This window comes from Trachemys scripta, chromosome 1, assembly GCF_013100865.1.
Source record: "Trachemys scripta elegans isolate TJP31775 chromosome 1, CAS_Tse_1.0, whole genome shotgun sequence".
Classification (NCBI taxonomy): domain Eukaryota; kingdom Metazoa; phylum Chordata; order Testudines; family Emydidae; genus Trachemys; species Trachemys scripta.
In genome coordinates this window covers 199218399-199239006 of record NC_048298.1, presented here as the reverse complement: position 1 = coordinate 199239006, position 20608 = coordinate 199218399, and the positions used below count along the sequence as shown (strand labels likewise).

Below are 20608 nucleotides of genomic sequence, written 5' to 3'. Positions count from 1 at the left end.
AGGCACTGGGTCGTGGCAGCTCTGGTCAGCACCGTCGACTGGGCGGTTAAAAGTCCCATCGACTGTGCTGCCCGGCTAAGGAAGGCTTGTCCCTACCTGTTCTGACGTTGTGCCCCAAAAGCAGCCAGCAGTAGGTCTGGCTCCTAAGCAGGGGGGCCATGGGGCTCCTAGGAGCAGGACCTGCTGCTGGCACCCCAATTCCTGCCCCAGCTCTGAGCTCACCCCAACCCAGAGCCCCTTCTTGTACCCCAAACCCTTCATCCCTGGCCCCAGCCCAGAGCCCTGATCCCTCCCGCACCCCAACCCTGGGCTCCAGCCCAGAGTCCCCTCCCACACCCTAAACCCCTAATTCCTGGCCCCACCCTGCATCCTAGCTCTGAGCCCCTCCCATACCCCAAACCTGTTGGTTCGCAGGCATCAACAATTTTCTTCAAGAGGGTCACCAGAAAAAAAAAAATTTGAAAACCACTGCTCTAGAGAACTTGGAAATTTTACCAATGGGAAACATTATTCAACAATCACAATGAAATCTATTTTTCGTCTTTTCCCTGTGCAACATTTATAAAATTGTATTACTAATGTTAAGCCAAATTAAACATTAGAGGCCATTACATTGGATGCACAAGTAGCTAAAGAGCACATATTCAGCAGTTTATCCTCTTATTTGCTGCACTGGTTGTTCTGGAAAGATCAGCATCCAATAATAATGCTTTATGTTTTACACTTCATAGTTAGTCAGTCAACAGGGTGTGATACAGGCAGAATTTGACCATGATATTTAAGTATCAGTTGTATAACACCATTACTGAATGAAGAATCTTTGGTGGCTGCATCACACATGAAAATTGCAATCTGCATGATGTGCTATTCAATCATTTGAATAACTGCTATTTAATCTGACATACTAGTACCTTAGAAATTATCTCTGAAGCTCTCACTTGAACATAAACTAGTCAAAAACCATGTTTCCTGTCAATATTAATTAATGTGAATAAAAGACTTGCGCTGCTCTACATGCAAATTAGACAAATTCATCAATACAGAATAAATACCATCTTCTAATCTGAAGTATTTGAAGCACAGTCATGCATACTTCAAGATTTTTTTTTTTTTTTTTTTTTTTTTTTTACATTTGAACATGCATAGATATGCTCACTGTGTCTGGTCTTAAAATCTGTCCCTAAAATTGGTGATGCATAAAATAGAACATACAATGGACTGGCTTTGCACACTTTTTCTCATTCATTATTGATGAACCATCATGACTCATAAGTGGCAGATAAAATGTTTTCATCAATTATTTGTATCAAACAATGAATGCAAAGACAACTCACTACATATCCTTTCTTTCTCTAGTTATACAATTCTCAGTTTGCAAATTTGAATTTAAAATATGTTATACGCACCTGTACTATAAAGTAATGTTGTTGGTTATTAGATTTAGTTATATATGTTACATAGGAAATACAGAAATTACTGTTGTAAAATGGACCTAACTTTATACAATTCCACTAACCAAGCCACAAGGGAAATAGGAAGGTTGCAATGCATGTATCACTTAACAATATTAAGATTGACGTTTTGAAATTACAAAAGACAGGACATTCCTTGGGCTGGGTTGTAATTTAGCCGGTTATAACTCCTTACCTAGCTTTTTTCTCAGCTAGCCCCTTATTTTCTCAATTAATCCTCAAGCTAGGAGGATCCAGCAAACAGTTTTCTCCTGCTGGTGTCTGCCCTGCTATGAGGGAGGAGGCAGCATTTATGCTGGTCCCTTTCTCTCAGTTCATTCCCAACTGGTTTGGGAAGAGGAGAGTAATTCCCTGCCCTTTCTTCAATGCTCCTGGCCCCAGCCCTTAAAGATACAGGATCTTCTCCCAAGCGTGTGTGTGTATATGTGTGTGTATTTTCATTTCTTTATATATATATATAACCTTAAAGGGCTAAGCCACATGATAGGATGGGCTGAATATTAGGCACCACAACCCTTAAGAGGGCTGACCATCCCATCACACTGGCCCAATGAATTCTTGCCACTAAAGGAGCTCTTCCAACTACAACATCTGAATTCTCAGGCCTCTTTTACAATAAACCATTATCAGTGGTTCAGGATTAGGTTGTCTAAATATGTCTCTTCTCCATTTATTCTTTGCCATCCTGTCCCACTCTGGCTGTTATCTGGTACTCTTTATTACAATTGCAGTGTTTTCTTTCTGGGACACATTCCCCTCACAATCTAAGGGTCACAAAATGAATCAGCACTCTTGTGCTAGTTTTTGTTCCCAGTTCTGATTTCTGTCCATTTTTTCCCCACATAAAAACTGTCCATGCAGATAGAGACAATGCTTTTCATGGAAAACTAATTATGTTTTGTTTTTTGCACCAGAATATTTTCCCCTTTAATATACATTGGATATGGATTCCCTTAGCACTCTAGGTTCTGCCTTCTTAGTTTCTTCTTCTGACAACTACCATCTAGAATATTCCAGTTAGGAATCAACTTTACTATTTTCCATATAAAATTGTATGTGCGTGATTGACTGGGAGCCATAAGCCCCAACACCTTCCCCTCCCCCCATTTTCTAATTTAAAAGGATTACTTTAGGTCCCTTACAAGGTACTTGGAAAGTATGACTAGAATGGATCTTATATACGCTTTTGCTTTCTGTACCTGACCTACTGCAAGAGTGTACACAAATGTACTATACCAATTAACTGAAAAAAGCTGACCTGTGCACTTGTAGTCTGCCATTAAATGGGCAAAAAGATACATTTCCAAATGTTCACACTTTACTAGACAAGCATCTGCAATTCCATATAACCATTAATGTTGAACCCGGTTCTACAATGCTCAACATAAAAGCGTTCTTAACAGTGCAAATTCTATTTATAATAGTGGCACAGGTGACTATAAGGAAATATTCTGCACCTGTTACTCAGCCAAAACATCTGTTGGGAGAATGGTTTTTAATTGAATGGTTGCAACTTTAATAATGTTTAATGGGGCAGGAGCGTTAAACCACTCTCACCCCCCACAAACATAACGGAAAAAAAAATCCTAGGTATTTACTTGGATCCAGTATAGTATTAAATGGCTTCCTTAACAAATAATCAATAATCAGGAGATCTGGCAGTTTCTCAATAAGACAATATTAAAGTCACAACTATAAACTATCCCAACTCAAAGGAAAGATAGAACAGTAAGGGGCCAATATGACTACATAAGAAGTTCTTTAATGACCTGAAAATGAAAAATGAATCCCACAAAAAGTGGAAATATGGACAAATTCCTAGGGAGATGTACAAAATAACAGCACAAGCATGCAAGAACAAAATCAGAAAGGCTAAGGAACAAAATAAGTTACTCCTAACAAGGTAATAAGAGGTTCTTTAAATAAATTAGGCACAAGGTAAAAATGAAGGAAAAGATGTAGGTCTTCAACCTAATGAAGGAGAGCTAATCATACAAGGCTGGAAAGGACCTCAAGAAATCATCCAGTTCCATGCATCAAAGCAGAACCAAATAAACCTAGACTAAATATGCCCAGTTGTTTTTTTTTTTTTTTTTTTCACATTTCCTCATAGGTCAGGGTTTCTAAACCTTTTATCATTTTTGTTTTTCTCCTCTGGACTCTCTAATTTGTCTAAATCTTTCTTAAAGTGTGGTGCCCAGAACTGGACATAGTATTCCAAATGAGGCCTCACCAGTGCCTAGTACACAAAGGACAATCACCTCCCATGTCTTACATACAACACTCCTTTTAATATACCCCATAATGATATTAGCCTTTTTTGCAAATGCATCACACTGTTCACTCATATTCAATTTGTGATCCACTATAACCTCCAGATACTTCTCAGCAGTACTACCATCTAGCGAATTATTCCCCATCTTGGAGTTGTGCATTTGATTTTTTTCCTTCCTTAGTGAAGTCCTTTGCACTTGTCTTTATTGAATTTTATCTTGTTGATTTCAGACCAAGTCTCTAATTTGTCAAGGTCATTTTGAATTCTAATCCTGTTCTCCAAAGTGTGTTCTTAATAATGATATCATCTGTAAATGTTGTAAGCATGCTCTCCGCTCCATTAGCCAAGTCATTAATGAAAATATTGCATAGTACCAGATCCAGGACTAACCCCTGAGCAAATCCCCCTAAATACATACTCAGTTTCACAGCGAACCATTGATAACTACTCTTTTAGTATGGTCTTTCAACTAGTTGTGCACCCACCTTATGGTAATTTCATCTAGGCCACATTTCTCCAGTTTGCTTATGAGAATGTTATGTAGAACTGTGTCAAAAGCCTTACTAAAAACCAACATATATCACATCTATTGCATCCCCCCATCCACTAGGCAAGTAACTCTCTCAAAGAAGGAAATTAAGTTGGTTTGACATTTGTTCTTGACAAATCCATGCTGGCTATTCCTTATAGCCCTGTTATATATACTCCAGGTGCTTACAAACTGATTGTTTAATCATTTGTTCCAATATCCTTCCAGGTATCAAAGTTAGACTGACTGGTCTATAATCCCCAGGGTCCTCTTTGTTTTCCTTTTTCAAGATAGGTACTATGCTTGCCCTTCTCCAGTTCTCTGGGACATCACCCATCCTCCATTAGTTCTTGAAGATAATCGCTAATGGTTCTGAGATTGCTTAAGCTAGTTCCTTAAGTATCATCGGATGAATTTCATCAGGCCCTGCCAACTTGATTACATCTAATTTATCTAAATAAATAGTCTTTAATCTTTCTTTCCATTATTTTGGCTTGCATTCCTTCCTTTTGTTAATATTAATTGTATTGACTATGTGGTCACCATTAACTTTTCTAGTGAAGACTGAAGCAAAATAGGCATTTTTGATGTCATCAGTTATTAGTTCTCCTTCCCTACAAGGTAAAGGACCTACACTTTTCTTCATCTTTCTCTTGCTCCTAAAGTATTTATAAAACTTCTACTTCTTGTCTTTTAAATCCCTTGCAAGGTACAACTCATTTTGTGGTTTAGCCTTTCTGATTCCACCCCCATATGCTCATGCTATTCTTTTGCACTCCTTAGCAATTTGTCTGTGTTTCCATTTTCTGTAGGATTCCTTTTTAGTTTAAGTTCTATTTTGATCTTAGGTACATGAGAGGAAATTCGGCCCCAGTGAAGTCAGTGCCAAAACTCCCATTGACTTTAATAGAACCAAGATATTAATCACAGTTTATTTGGTAAAATCAGTTGTTATGCACACACTTAAATTTTAAAATTTACTGGCATATTTTATAAAGACAAACTTTACAGCAAATTTTATATAATCTTCCTGTAACCCCTAAGAAGCAATTACATTTCTTGTCATCTTATCTGCTTGGTACTATTTTATCCTCTCCTTTTGTTGTTCACAAATACAGTAACTCCTCACTTAACGTCCTCCCGCTTAACGTTGTTTCAAAGTTATGTTGCTGCTCCATTAGGGAACATATTTGTTTAACGTTGTGCAATGCTCCCTTATAATGTCGATTGGCTGACTTTACAAGGGAGCATTGCACAAGTTCCTCTTCTCCGCCTCCTCCCACTCCCTTCCTCCCAGCGCTGTTTGGTGGCGCTTAGGACTTTCTGGGAGGGAGGGAGTGAGCAAGCAGGGAACCTCCTCCCCCCCGCAGGCAGGGCCACCTGGAACACAGGGGCTTTAGGGCTGCAGCTAAGGGGGCCCCGGGGCCCTGGCCTGCAGCTCCAAAACCCCTTTCGGAATGCGGCCCTGCGAGCACGGGCCAAAGGACTCGGGAGGAGCAGGGGCAGCCGCGCAGCCAGCGGCCAGAAAGAAGCAGCGCTTTCCCCTTCGAAGCTGGCCAGAGAGAAGCATCACATCTTCGATACAGAATGCAGAACTTATGATTTCCTAAACCGTGGCAACTGCAGCAAAATCACTGTATAGACAATAAGGCGCCTAAATGTTATGTGAGGAAATGACTGTTAAAATGGGGCTATTAAAAGGAAACACTGTGAAAATTAAACCACACACTCTTTTTTCACTAGTAAGAGCAAATTGCAAATTGTTACTCAATAGGATTTATTCAACTTTCATCAGATACAAATACCACAGATACGCATTGGACTGATTTGATGGGCTACCAAAAGACAAAATTCTTCCTTTTTGAGTATGAAGTGACATGGGTGAGCAAAGGAGTTGCCGAAAAGTGATAGGTTCTTGACCCTTCCTGCCTGCAAAATGTGTGCACAGTGCCTTACTGCTGCTCCAAAACAAAGAATTGTACACTCCTGCCCACTGTCAACAACATGTGTATGTGTGGGAGGAGGTTAAGGGCCTGACTGTGCACCCATGCTAGCTGACCACATTCCTTTAGGGCCACAGAGAACTAATAGACATGGTAACTAGTTTCCAAGATCATATCTGAACCCTGTTTTAGTCTGACAGAGGTGTGTTGGCAGGGGGAAGAAAAGAAACATTGAAAGAAACATTCTGACTCCACTTTCTCTCTAGTATACCCACACACCAAACCAGAATTATTTTGCTCTTTATATGCATCACTGTGGTGTACAGTAAAGTTGAAGAGTGACCATAGGCATATCTAAATCTATATAGCAGTTATTTCATCAGTAAACTTAGGAAGACAGAAGCAAAGGAATGTATTATTAATCAGAGAGAGAAGGAATCCAAGGGAACAGTTTACTAACATACTTAGAAACACTAAACCATGTAATGGCAAAGAGCTCAATACAAAATATTCACTAAAATCCCATGTCCTTGCAGGATATAGCCTATGGGTATGTCTACACTACAAAATTAGGTCGATTTTATAGAAGTCGATTTTTAGAAATTGATTGCGTATGTCCACATTATGTCAGTTGCCTTTTTTCCTGGGTTACCTGTGCAGATGCCATACTACAGCAACTGGTTTTCAAAGCCTCTCTGATGCGCAGCGCACCTTGCTGTGCTCTTCTAATCACACTGGTGTCTGGTGCGAAACGATTGTTTGCTGTTGCTTTCACGGAGGGAGGGGTGACTGATGACATGTACCCAAAACCACCTGTGACAATGTTTTTGCCCCATCAGGCAATGTGAGCTTAACCCAGAATTCCAGTGGGCAGCAGAGACTGCGGGAACTGTGGGACAGCTACCCAGTGCACGGCTCTGTAAGTTGATGCTAGCCAAGGTAGTGAGGATGCACTCTGCCGACTTCATGCGCTTAGTGTGGACATACGCAATCGACTGTATAAAATTGATTTCTAAAAATCGACTTCTATAAAATCAACCTAATTTCGTAGCATAGACATACCCTGTGAGAATAAGGGGGAGACGTTTATGGCGGAGTGGGAGGTTGTGGAAAATTGCCTGGCATCCGATGTTGAGCAGCCAGACGCTAGGGCGAGTAGAAGAGCACAGCAAGGCGTGCTGCGCATCAGAGAGACTTTGAAAACCAATTTCATGACTGGCCAGGCTTCTGTGTAACAGTTGTGTGTGTTTCTCCTTAATGAAAACCCGCCCCCTTTGTTGATTTTAATTCTCTGTAAGCCAACCACTCTCCTCCCTTCGAAATAAAGTAACTATTGTTTTGAAACCACGCATTCTTTCTTTATTAATTAAAAAAAAAAAAAGATAACCAACAAGGTAGCCCAGGTGGGGGAGGAGGGAAGGACAAGGCCACACTATTGCTTATTCTAGCCACACTAAAAATCAAACTGTTTGAATGACAGCCTTCTGTTGACTGGGCCACCCTCTGGAGTGGGGCGGCTGGGTGCCCGGGGCTGCCTCCTCCCCCACATTCTTGAGCGTCTGGGTGAGGAGGCTATGGAACATAGGGAGGAGGGTAGGCGGTTATACAGTGGATACAGCAGGGGTCTGTGCTCTTGTTGGCTTTCCTGCAGCTCCAACAGACGCTTCATCATGTCCGTTTGCTCCCCCATTAGCCTCAGCATAGTGTCCTGCCTCGGCTCTTTGTGCTCACCTAATCCTTTCCTGACCTCTGCCACTGAATGCCTCCATGCATTAAGCTGTGCCCTATCAGGGTGGAAGGACTGCATGAGCTCGGAAAACATGTCATCACAAGTGCGTTTTTTTTCTCCTTCTAATCTGTGATAACTTCAGGGATGGATATGATAGGGGAAGCGTAGAAACATTCTATGGTCTACGATTCTGGGGGGACTGCATGGTCCCCTGTGCTGCTGAGTTCGCCACGCTGACCAAACAGGAAATGAAATTCAAAAGTTCCCGTGGCTTTTCCTGTGTACCTGGCTAGTGCATCGGAGTTCAAAGTGCTGTCCAGAGCAGTCACAATGGAGCACTCTGGGATAGCTCCCGGAGGCCAATACCGTCAATTTGCGTCCGCACTACCCCAAATTCAACCCAGCAAGGCCAATTTTAGCGCTATTCCCCTCATCGGGGAGGAGTACAGAAGTCGATTTTAAGAGCCCTTTAGGTCGATGGAACGAGGTTGCTTGTGTAGACGCATTCATTATAAAATCGACGTAACACGGCTAAATTCAACCTAACCCTATAGTGTAGACCAGGGCTTTGATGTTCCCACAAAACTCAGGGCAGTAACTGATGTTATAGAAACAGCTAAAATCAGGTAGAATGTTTTAAGTTAGCATAAACCAATTTACACTATATCAATTATTGAGCAGAACTGTAATGCCTCCTAGTAGTATCTTTCTAAAATGCACTTGTGGAAGATAATAGAATAAAGATATTAATGTTGGACTGACAACTCTCAGAATCTTCTACATTTATACACTGGAACAACGCACAACATTTATATCTATTGTTTATCTTATGACAATAAGAAATACTGGTTGTTCCACTTTGTTTAGTACGACCCCTTCCTTCACTCATCAATCTGCCTGGAGATGTAACCTGCATGAGAACCAAACTCAGAAATGTAAGAATATTTCTTGGTATTCTGAATAATTAATTTAAAAAAAAAGTGTAGTGAGGAAGTAAACAAACTAACAATAATTTGGCATATACTGTACGCTGACAGGACTGGCCTTGAGAAAAACTGACAATTTTTCATGTGTTTCTTCTTTAAATGAGTAGTTCTGAAAATATTTCACCAAGGAAAGCATTTTTTTTTTATTCTCCAATCAGTTTGCACATAAAACCCTTCATAAAACCCTTCTAATGACCTACCTGTACAGTGACAGCCATGATAAACTGCCTAATGATAATGGTAAGGCAAAAGTATGGTTAGCAAGTCTCTAATATATACTGTCCAATTACTTATTTTAAATTAAACTATGATGTCTAAGCTTAGCTAATAAATGTAACTTTGTTCCTATTAGTGTAACCCATCATTCTCCCTCCCCCCGCCATTCTCTCCCTTCCATTGTGTTTTATAGCTATCTGTTAAATTCTAAATAGGGACAAGGTGTAAGTCGTTTGGGGGGGGGGGGGAAAGATTGTCTTATAGTTTGTTTATACAGTGCTCAGCACAATGAGCCCCCATCTTGATTGGCGTCTCTGGGCACAACTACAGTACAAATAACATCATTTCTGGTCTGATCAAAACAAAACTATTGAACCCAGTATTTTTATTATACAGGAGTGTATATTGCACACGCAGTTTTTTCTTTACTGTTTCAAACTCTGCGGGTTATTTATTGTCAGTTCCAGAAATGTTCATTGTTAAGAACACACATGGAGGATTCATCAATGTAAAAACATAGGGAAAGTTGTGGCAGAGCAACGTTAGTGATTTCTGATGTGGTAAAGTTTCCTCAATCCCATTTCAATCACATTTAGGCCTGGGCATGGGAAAGAAATTGCAATTGTTAAATTGGTTGATTAGCTAATCCATTGTCAGGAGATAAAGTGCCCATGCTGATTTTTTGCATCTATCTGAGCAGTTTCTGATATTCCTGACCACAGATTTTTGTTGACATCTGCAAATGTCAATGGAATTGCTTCAGTGGCTCCGTTCCTTTTTCTATAAAAGGTTCCAGAGGGTAGTTTGGGGCAATCAATCTTCTGCCTGAGCCTGCTCTCAACTTGGCGTGCGCAGTTTCTTTTTCATTACTCTAGCTTGTTTAAAGCCGAGATGGGGTGGGCCGATGAGGGGATATCCACTGTGGTGTAAGCTGAAAACACCCAGCCTTATAGTTCCACCACACCTGGCCCACTTAGAAAAAGGGATTGATTCTCCACACCAATTACATGCCAGTGTAAAAGCATGGAGAATCTGATGCACAGCAACTACGTAACATCCTTTGAATTTCTAAACTTTGTATATGACAATTTCCTCACTCAAAAAGTGTTGCAGCAAATAGGGGGAACTTCTATATTAGACCTTGCCCTAACATATAAAGAGGAACTGATCACAGGACTAAAAAAGTTAATGGTAGCTTAGGTACAAGTGATCGTGAATGATCAAATTTATAATGTGCAAACAGAATAAAGTCCAGACCAGTAATCTGTATACTTGGGCGCTTTAATAGGATTAATTTCACAAAGCTGAAAATAATGATGAGCTAAGCCAGCTGGGAAGAATTTAATCAGAAAAATTTGAATGATAATTGGGAATCATTTAAGGACACCTTATGAGATGCCCAAAAGCCACCATCCCACAACTAAGAAAGCCGTGATGGTTAAAAAAAAATCCTGGTTTAGAAGGAGAAGAGGTGGCAGCTGTAAAAAAAAATTAAAAATATACAAATGGAAGAAAGGAGAAGTTGATAGTAAAGAATATAAATCAGAATTTAGGAATTGTAGAAAATTGATAAGGGAAGCCAAAAGACACAAGGAGAAATCGATGGCCAGCAAAATTAGGGGCAAGAAGAAGCTTCTTAAATATATTAGGAACAAAAAGAATTTTGACAATAGTATTATACCATTACTAGATGGAAATGGTAGAATTATCATTAATAATGCAGAAAAGAGAGAGGTGTTCAATAAATATTTCTGTTCAGTTGGAGAAAAACAGATGATGCAGTCTCATCATATGGTGAGGATAACAGACTTGCCATTCCTCTAGTTTCTTTGGAGAATGTTAAATAGACGCTAAATAGTCAGACATTTTAAAATCATCAGGTCCAGATAACTTGCATCCAAGAATCTTAAAAGAGCTAGCTGAGGAAGTCACTGGACCATTAATATTGATTTTCAGTAAGTCTTGGAACAGTGGGGAAGTTCCAGAAGACTGGAAGAAAGCTAATGTTGTGCCAATTTTTAAAAAGGGTAAATGGAATGACCTGGATACGTCTGATACTGTCAGTCTGATACTGATCCCAGGCAACATAATGGAGTGGCAAATACAGGACTTGATTAATAATGCACTAAAGGAAGGTAGTGTAATTACTGCAAATTAGCATGGGTTTATTGACAATAGATCCTGTCATATTAACTTAATATCTTTTTTATTGAAATTACAAATTTGACAGATAACGGTAATAGGGTTGACTTAATATACTTAGACTTCTGTGAGATGTTTGACTTGACACATCATGACATTTTGATTAAAAAGCTAGAATGTAACAAAGTTAACATTAAATGGATTGAAAACTGGCTAACTGATAGGTCTCAAAATCAACGAGGAGTCCGGTGGCACTTTAAAGACTAACAGATTATTTGGGCATAAGCTTTTGTGGGTAAAAACCCCACTTTTTCAGATGCATTATCACCTAGATCTGTTTCCATTTGGGTCTTGCAGGAATCGATTTTTGGCACTATGCTATTTAATTATTTTATCAATGATCTGAAAAAAAACGTCATCACTGATGAAGTTTGCAGATGACACAAAAAGTAGGGCAGCGGTAAATAATGAAAAGGACAGGTCACTGATTCAGAGTGATCCGGATCACTTTGTAAACTTGGTGTTTTAATATGGTTAAATGTAAACATATACATCTAGGAACAAAAGTATAGGCCACACTTATAGAATAGGGGCTTCTATCCTGAGAAGCAGTGACCCTGAAAGAGATTTGTGGGAGGTGGATTATCAAGTGAACATGAGTGGAGAGATTATTTTCATCTCTGTATTTGGCACTTATATGACTGCTGCTGGAATCCTGTTCTGGTGCCCATAATTCAAGAGGGATATTGATAAATTTGAGAAGGTTCAGAAAAGACCGGTGAGAATGATTAAAGGATTAGAAAACATCCCTTATAGTGACAGATTCAAAGAGCTCTATCAATTTATCTTAGCAAAGAGAAGGGCAAGAGATGACTTGATTAGTCTATAAGTATCTACATAAGGAACAAATATTTTATAATGAGCTCCTCAATCTAACAGAGAAAGGTCTAACATGATCCAATGGCTGAAAATTGAAACTAGACAAATTCAGACTGGAAATAAAGCATATGTTTTTAAATGATGAGAGTAACTAATCATTGGAATAATATACCCAGGGTTATGGCAGATTCTATGTCACTGATAATTTTTAAATCGAGATTGGATTTTTTTCTAAAACATATGCTGTAGGAATTATTTTTGGGAAGTTCTACAGCCTGTGCTGTACAGGGTCTCAGACTAGATGATCAGAATGATCCCTTCTGGCCTTAGAATCTATAAAACTATTAATCTAAGTCTGGATCAAGAACATTTGAGATCAAGGACATTTGGATTAAGATAATTAGACAAGATTGAGCTAATGTTTGTAAAATGGAGTAATCATCCCAAAGTACTGGTGAGCCAACTTGTCCAGCATTTGTCCCACGGGCTCACAGTTTGGAGGTCTTATTTGATCCAAGTAGTTAAAGTAGTAATTATGATCAAGAATATTTTTCTAATATACGGTTGGTGAAACTACTATGATATGACTGCTTTCCGTGGAAGTTGACCATGCTACAGTTATCTATACTTTTGTTGCTAATACTAGACTGCTGCAATTGGCTTTATATGGGGCTAAACCTTGGAATCATTTAGAAGCTAAAATTAGTACCAATTGCTGCACCTTGCTTATTAAGGAAGCATTACACAGTACATTGGCAACAAGTGCAAATCACAAAGCACCAGTTAGGATCAGGGCATTATTCTAAGTGTTCACCTAAAAAGCTTAAATTGTTTGGGATCTGGCTACCTGTGAGGTTACCCTTCTCATGCATTACTGCTGCAGTTGTGATCAACAGAGGCCCTTGAGCTGGATCCTTTACACACCCATTTTAAGTGGGAGACAGCTGCTGATAGGGCATTTTTCTTGAAGTGTTTTCAACTCTGGAACTTGTTATTGCCTTAGTTCACCAGAGCCCAGATTTATTAACCTTCAGTTACACCGTTTGTAGTTTACATGTTATTATCATAAAGAAACTTAGAATCATGAATATGTCTTATGAATAAATTAAATGAACCATGTACTGACAGGAAGATAAATAATAATAGGCCTTCTGTATAGCTAGCTTCCATAATATGTGAATGGGACATTTTACTGCCAAGAATACTTAGAAAGCAAACTGAACATTTCAAATTATATTTCATTCTATGATTTGAAAAGTAATGTTCTTAACCATAATTCTAAATCTCTTGGCAAGTTAAGAGTATTGCTTCATATGTCTGTAGTAGTTCCTCTGCTGTGCCAAGACAGGCATTTGTACAGAGTCCACAAGTGTCAACCCTCTTTTCTATCTTCTCCTTACTTGTATCAGTGACTATCAATCTTGGTGATACTCATCAGTCTCCCTCACACATACATTCTTCCTGTTCCACCTCTTTTGTCTTGACAAATAAACTTGTGGATATTTGTTTCACCTCCTGTCAGCTACAGATGGTGAAGACAGAAGTACTACTTTTAGGCAAGATGAGAATCCTTAGACATAGCACTTTCTTTCAACATTCTTCCTTCACTCAGATTGTAACTTGCCTCTATCATCTACTCTAGGCCATTTTTACCAGCATAGTCATCCTGACCTTGTATGAGGTGTGGAAGGAGAAAAGTTCATCAGAAAATCTGTCTACAGTTACCTATGTAATAACGGCTGTGCATATAACTGCCTCAACTTAGATCTCTGCATTTGCATTAATCTCTTCTCATCTTCATTTTTGAAACTCCATAGTTTATGTCCTCCTAAAGATATAGGATTTAAAACTCTAGCACGTGCAGAATTTTGTCACCTGCCTTCTCACATGCTAAAAAAAATGCGAAGATCTCACCCCCTTCTGAAACAGCTTCAGCCTGTTCAGTTCAGGACCCAATTCAATCCAAAAGAACTTTTCCTTGTTTTTAAGCCTCCAAATGAATAAAATGTCACGAAGGCAGACTGGTTCCTCTCCCCACTTCCTCCACTCATTTAGCACGATTGTCCTCTCTGTCCTTTCACACATCACCACTTTAGCTCTAATATTTACCTGTTCTGCTGTTTCTTCCTACCACTGAAGTCCACCTTTTCCCTTATCTCCCATACTTAACAAATTTTCATCTCTTCAGATCTTAATTTAAAAATATATATTTTTCCAATGCCTCTGACAATATTATTTCATTTATAAAATGTCTTTTCATAAATGTTATGTAATTTTTATCATATGCCAAAATCACATTTTGTAATTCTTGAAAGTTTAGGGATACAGATTTATATAATATGTTATACAAATAAAGTTGTATTACACGACAATGTACAATCAGTAACTGAATTTTAAAACCTACCTTTGTGTTTTGCCTTGCTTTATTTGGCTGGCTTGATGCAATTGCTCAGGTACAGTTAAGTAAGTTGTAGATTCCACTAAAATAACCCTGGAAAAAAAGCAAACATGCATTCTTACTGTACATATTATTTACAAAATGAAAGTTTATTACTTTATCTAAAAATCTGAAACAAAGTCCTGGTAAAGAAAATTATTATTGTCCTCATGTTGGAAAACTTAAAAAGTACACTAAACTGCAAAAATATAAGGAACAAGAAGTTCTTTTTTTTTTTTTTCAAAATTATGAATCAAGTTTCAAATTCACAAAAATTCCAAGACACTTCTCAAAACTTAAGCCACAATTAACTTCTTTGTCATTTAATAATAGGAAAAAATGGTTACTAACCTTTCCGTAACTGTTACTCCTCAAGGGATGTTGTGCATTTCCGTTCCACTGGTAGGTGAGTGCATGACGTGTTCACAGTTGTCGGAGATTTTTTCCCTTAGTGGTACCTGTTGGGGAGGCTCAAATTCCCTCTGCTGCCACATGCTATTGCCTTCAGGTATAAAGTGGGGAACCACCCCAACTCCCTTCAGTTCCTTCTTATGATAGAGAGAGGTAGGAGGGCAGGTTGTGGCATGGACACATGCAGCACATCTTGAACAACAACAATTACAGAAAGGTTAGTTACCATTTTTTTCTTCTTCAAGTGGTTGCATATGTCCATTCCAATGTAGGTGGCTCACAAGCAATCCGGTCTGCAGGTGGACTTGGAGTCTACCTGAACAGTGATTGTAGAATAAGATGCCCAAATCTGGCATCGTTCCTGGACAGATAGCAATAGTATAATAATGGGCAAACACGTGCACTGACTAAGTCGCCACTTTGCAAATGTCCAGAATAGGTACTTGTACTAGGAAAGCTGTGGATGCTGTGTGTTATCTAGTCCAATAGATACAGTGACCATTTGTGGTGATCGGTAAAGGACCTGCTCAACTGATCTGTTAGTGTATTCTACATCCCTGGAAGGTAAGCAGCCCTGAAATGGAGATGGCGATGGAGAATTCCCAAAGTAGAATCACCTCCTGGCACAATCAAATAGACTAGGCTTCTCCCTGCCTGTTCACATAAAACAAAGTTGCTGTGTTGTCTGTTAATACTAGCAGATTTTTTCCCTTGATAAGTGGAAGGAAGGTCAAATGAGCTAGATGAACAGTTCGCAATTTCCTGACATTCATATGCCTCTTCAAATCTTGGGCAGACCAAAGACCCTGAGTCTGCAGGAACCCAATGTGGGATCCCCAACCCAGGGCCAATGCATCTGGGCCTAAAGTGAAGGCTAGTTGTGGCGAAGCAAAGGGGACCACCATACAAACTCTCAAACGGTCCAGTCACCAGTCCAGAGAGGACAAGATTAGCATTGGTACTCAAACCTAGACGATGATGGCTCAGGGAATACAAAGAAGATAGCCATCCTTGCAACTATCTGAGGTGCAGTTTGGTGTGCTGCACTACCTAGCTACACACCACCATGTGCACTAGGAGCCTGAGGCAACTGCATACTGTGGTGACAGAATGAGCTTTTAGTTTCAGAACCAAGCCCCACAGCACGTCTAACCTCAACTGCTGTAGAAAATCTTTGACCTTCATAGAGTACAGGACCACTCCAATAAATTCTATTCTCTGGACTAGTTTCAGAAATGTTTTGTCCACACTAAGTAGGAGCCCCAGCATAGCAAAGGTAGATTGAATAATGGCTACACTTTTTAGTGTAGGAACTATGGACCGCAAGTCCCCAATAAAGGATGTATGTCCTGCCTAGGCTGGGACACAGGACCCAATCTCTGAGTCTGAAGAGGATGAACAATCTAAGTCTTCTGATAATGGGACAATAGAACCCCCATTGGTACTGGAGACTGACAGCCAGAACCCAGAGATGGAGATACTGGAGAAATCATAGCTGGATTCCATCTCAACTGTACGGTCTTCCAAGGTAAGAAAGTATAGTGGCATCAGTACCACATGCTTCAGAGGAGCCAGAGTAGGGTTCCAAGGCACCTGTACCAGCTGATATCCTTCCTGCACTGCTGGAAAAACCAGCACCAAAAGGTTAAGTAGCTCTCTAGAAGCCGCATGTGCCTCTGGTGTTGACAGTGCCAGAAATGCTTCTTGGCCCTGAGACACTGAAAGATAGCCTGAAGATGCTGTAGTAGGCACTTCAAAAGTCAGTCTTGACAGCTCCGGCACAGGTTCTCGAGTTGACTACCCTGTTTTAGCTGAAGTATGCTTCAGGGAGGGTCTCCTTTCAAATGACCCTCTCAGGTCTCTTGCCTTTAGAAGGCTTCAGTACTGGGGATCTTGACAAGTGAGATACCGAGTTGTGTGCTTCTTCCTCAGCACCAGCGATAGTGACTGAGCTCTCAACTCAGATAACGTTGGTGGAACACTCTGTACCGATGCTGAGATACCCAGTGCCCGCTGCAAACTGGACAGGTCCAAAGGAGGACAGAGCACCACCTCCATAAGAATATACTTAAGCCCAGCCGCTTTTTCCTTTTTTGAGCAAGGTTTAAATCCTTTAAAAATGTGACATTTGTCACACACATGGGGTTCCTCCAAGCACTTAAGGCAGCTGGGGTGTGGAACGGTCACTGGCATTGGTTTGCTACATGAGCAACATGATTTAAAACCCCAGAGACCAAGGCATCATTCTGACACCGGTACCAGTACTGAAAACTGAACTGGTCATTTATGACCTAAAAACTAAACCCTATAATTAACCATCACCTGAAACTCTAACTACGAGATTACTTTAAGTAAAAATGGGTATATTTTACTAGGAATGAGAGAAGAACTTGCAGTTACAAGTCTGTAATCACTCCAACAACCATCATGGGCAGTAAGAAGGAACCGAGTTGGGTGGGGGTGCTCCATCCTTTATACCTGCATGCAGTGGCATGTGGCAGCAGAGGGCACTCAAGCCGCCCCGACAGATACTGGTGGAGGGGAAAAAAAATCTCTGATAACCATGCACTGGACACACACACTCACCTCGAGTGGAATGGACATGTGCAATCACTCAAAGAACAACCTAATTGGAGCCATCTATTCAAGGAGCAAGTATATTATGAATTACCAAAACTATTACTTTATCTAGATGACAGTTCAATTTGGAGTCTTTACTGCAAATTGATGAAGAAATACTTTTCCATTGACATATGGCATAACCTTCAACCTATCCTTAGCCATAGTAAAGAAAATAAACATCTGAAGATTCAGCAGCATCCCACAGCTTAATAGAACTGAGGTATTAATATTAAAATAGGAACTATTTTTTCCTAAAATTTTACATATCCAGAGACTAATTCCATACTGAATGAAATGAAACATCCAACGGTCTCTTCTCATTAATGTAACATTCAAGTAACTATGAGTAAGGCTGCAAGTGGGTCACGGATCCTGTGACTTTCCGTGACCTCCGTGACTTCTACAGTGGCTGGTGCTGGCTCAGGGGCTCTGTGCCTAGCGCTGCCCAGCCCCACCCCAGCAGTTCCCATTGGCTGCGGTTCCACCCCCAATCTCTCCAGTACCTTAAGTAAACCCTTTCCCAGAGATCCAACCTTGTGGGTACTCTGAATTTACAATTCAGCTCTTCAGGGAAACATGACAGTGAATGCAGGACTGTCTCATGGGTTTGTAAGAGCTTCAAAAAACACTCACTCTTTACTTTAGTGAGACAAGAATTATGCAGACCTAGACAAAACTAAAAATACCTTTTTGCATTTCCCTGCTTCAATTTCCTCACTACTCAAACAATCTCAATCACTACTCAAACAATTTCTGGGGTGTTCAGGGTCCCCCTTACTGAACATGACTTCTCCTCTGAATCATGAATCTGTCTCTTTCCTCTGCAGCCAATTTCCTTCTGCTCTCTCTCCAAAGTGGCCAGCAAAAGACCTTCTCTTTTACAGCTTCCTCTTTGGTGAGGTGACCCTCTGATCAGTTTAGTTAAGAGATTGAAGTCCTTTACCAGGTAATAGTTTGCTTAGTTACTTTTTCCCCCGGAGTTCAAACTGAGAAACTGGTATGCCCTGGGTAGAGAAGCTCTTTGTTCGAAGATGCATCATTTGAATGGATGATCATCAAAGTTTAATGACCCTCTATTGTTAGCCCTGTGCCAGGTACAAGAATTTATCCTGTCACTTCCTGGGGGTTTTAGCTCTCAATATGGAGGCAATAGACAGCAGAGAAGGCAAATAAGCTCCACATTCAAACTAGGATTTGCAATCTGACACAGATACACAGAGAGCCTCCAATATGAACCAGTATTCCCCTAAGTAGTCACACTGAGCATGACAAATATTACTTCAAGTAGGGTGACCAGATATCCCGATTTTATAGGGACAGTCCCGATTTTTGGGTCTTTTTCTTATATGGGCTCCTATTACCCCCAGCCCCCATCCCGATTTTTCACACTTGCTGTCTGGTCACCCTAACTTCAAGTGAGTAAGGGTAGCAGAACCTGGACTAAATATATTGATGCAGCTCCAGCTCTCCCTGAGTCTATGTCTACAGAGCCCTGTGGTTTAGACTAGGGGGACGTAAATTGCAGCACACGCTTAACTCCCCCATGTGGGTGTGAACTAAAAGGTACATAGTTCACATTTATGTAGTTCTCTTTAAACGGCAATTCACACCATCACAGTACAAACTGTGGGGCGATGCAGACAAGCCCTCAGCATAGGCACTTATATAACTGGAGCCAGTTAAAACAATACTCCACATTGTGGTCTCAAATCATCATTTCACTGGCCTTTGGGAGTTTTGGCCTGATCAAACTTTCACTGTTCATCTTTGATGAGCTAATATGACCCCTATCTATGCAAAGCATGTTTGATAATGTTTTAAACTTGGATGTGTAAAATTAGAGATGGAGTTAGGTACCTAAGTAAAAGAGGCCTGATGTGCTCAGTAATCCATGGCTCTCAGTGAAGCCAAAGACAGTGGTGAACCATCAGCCCCTCTGAAAATCAGGCCACATTTATCTACATGCCTAAAAAGAATTGACACACCTAATTTTAGGCACCCTAACTTTGGGTGAGGTGCTTAAACTGCTCTTGCTTGTTTAAGGAGCTAATACACCCTGCATTTGCTGATGAGACAAAGTTCAAATGCCCCCTGTTGGAAAAGACAGTCTGACCAAATCTCTGGGAGTAGGTACCGATATTCTGTCTTCTTGAGGCACCACAGCATACTCTCAAGACAATGTCATGAAAGGAGAAGGATTGACATGACAGTCAATTCAGGTTTCCCGTCACCAAGTGTATGGATATCTCTAGAGTAGAAGAGAGATCTACAGCTCTCCTGGATGGTCAACTCAATTGGGAAGCTACTGGCTATACTGCTATTTGAACCTTAATGGTTCCCTGAGAAAAGGCAGAGACACAACTGGTTGTCAGACATTTGCTCACTAAATCATCTATGGACATTGAATAACTGCTCAAGAAAGGCAACAGTTACTGCAGTCATCAATGTCCTCCCAGTAATGGACAGAAGTCAGGTGCCTCTGGTGACTTTTTAAGTAGTTGTTTTTTTTAAATGAGGTCATACCCCTATATTTTATACGAATTAGGGTTGTCGATTAATCTCAGCTAACTCACACGATTAACTGAAAAAAATTGTCACAATTAATAAAATTAATCGTGATTAATCGCAGTTTTAATCACACTGTTAAACAATAGAATATCAATTGAAATTTATTAAATATTTTGGATGCTTTCTACATTTTCAAATATATTGATTTCAATTACAACACGGAAGACAAAGTGTACAGTGCTCACTTTATTATTTTTATTGCAAATATTTGTACTGTAAAAATGATAAAAATGGTAGGAGGTGAATTGAAAAATACAAGTACTGTAGTGCAATCTCTTTATCATGAAACTGCAACTTACAAATGTAGATTGTTTTTTGTTACATAACTGCACTTAAACAAAACAATGTAAAATTTTAGAGACTACAATCCACTCAGTCCTACTTCTTGTTCAGTCAATC

General features: G+C 40.0%; 1 protein-coding gene across 1 annotated transcript in view; it reads right to left on the bottom strand.

The window, feature by feature from the left end:
- The window catches only part of CFAP47 (cilia and flagella associated protein 47), a 660392-nt gene that overhangs the window by 392794 nt on the left and 246990 nt on the right, over positions 1 to 20608 (bottom strand). Inside the window, exon 40 of the mRNA XM_034754614.1 lies at positions 14576 to 14662. Coding sequence (XP_034610505.1) covers positions 14576 to 14662 — 87 coding nt within the window. The remainder of the gene's footprint in view (positions 1 to 14575; positions 14663 to 20608) is intronic.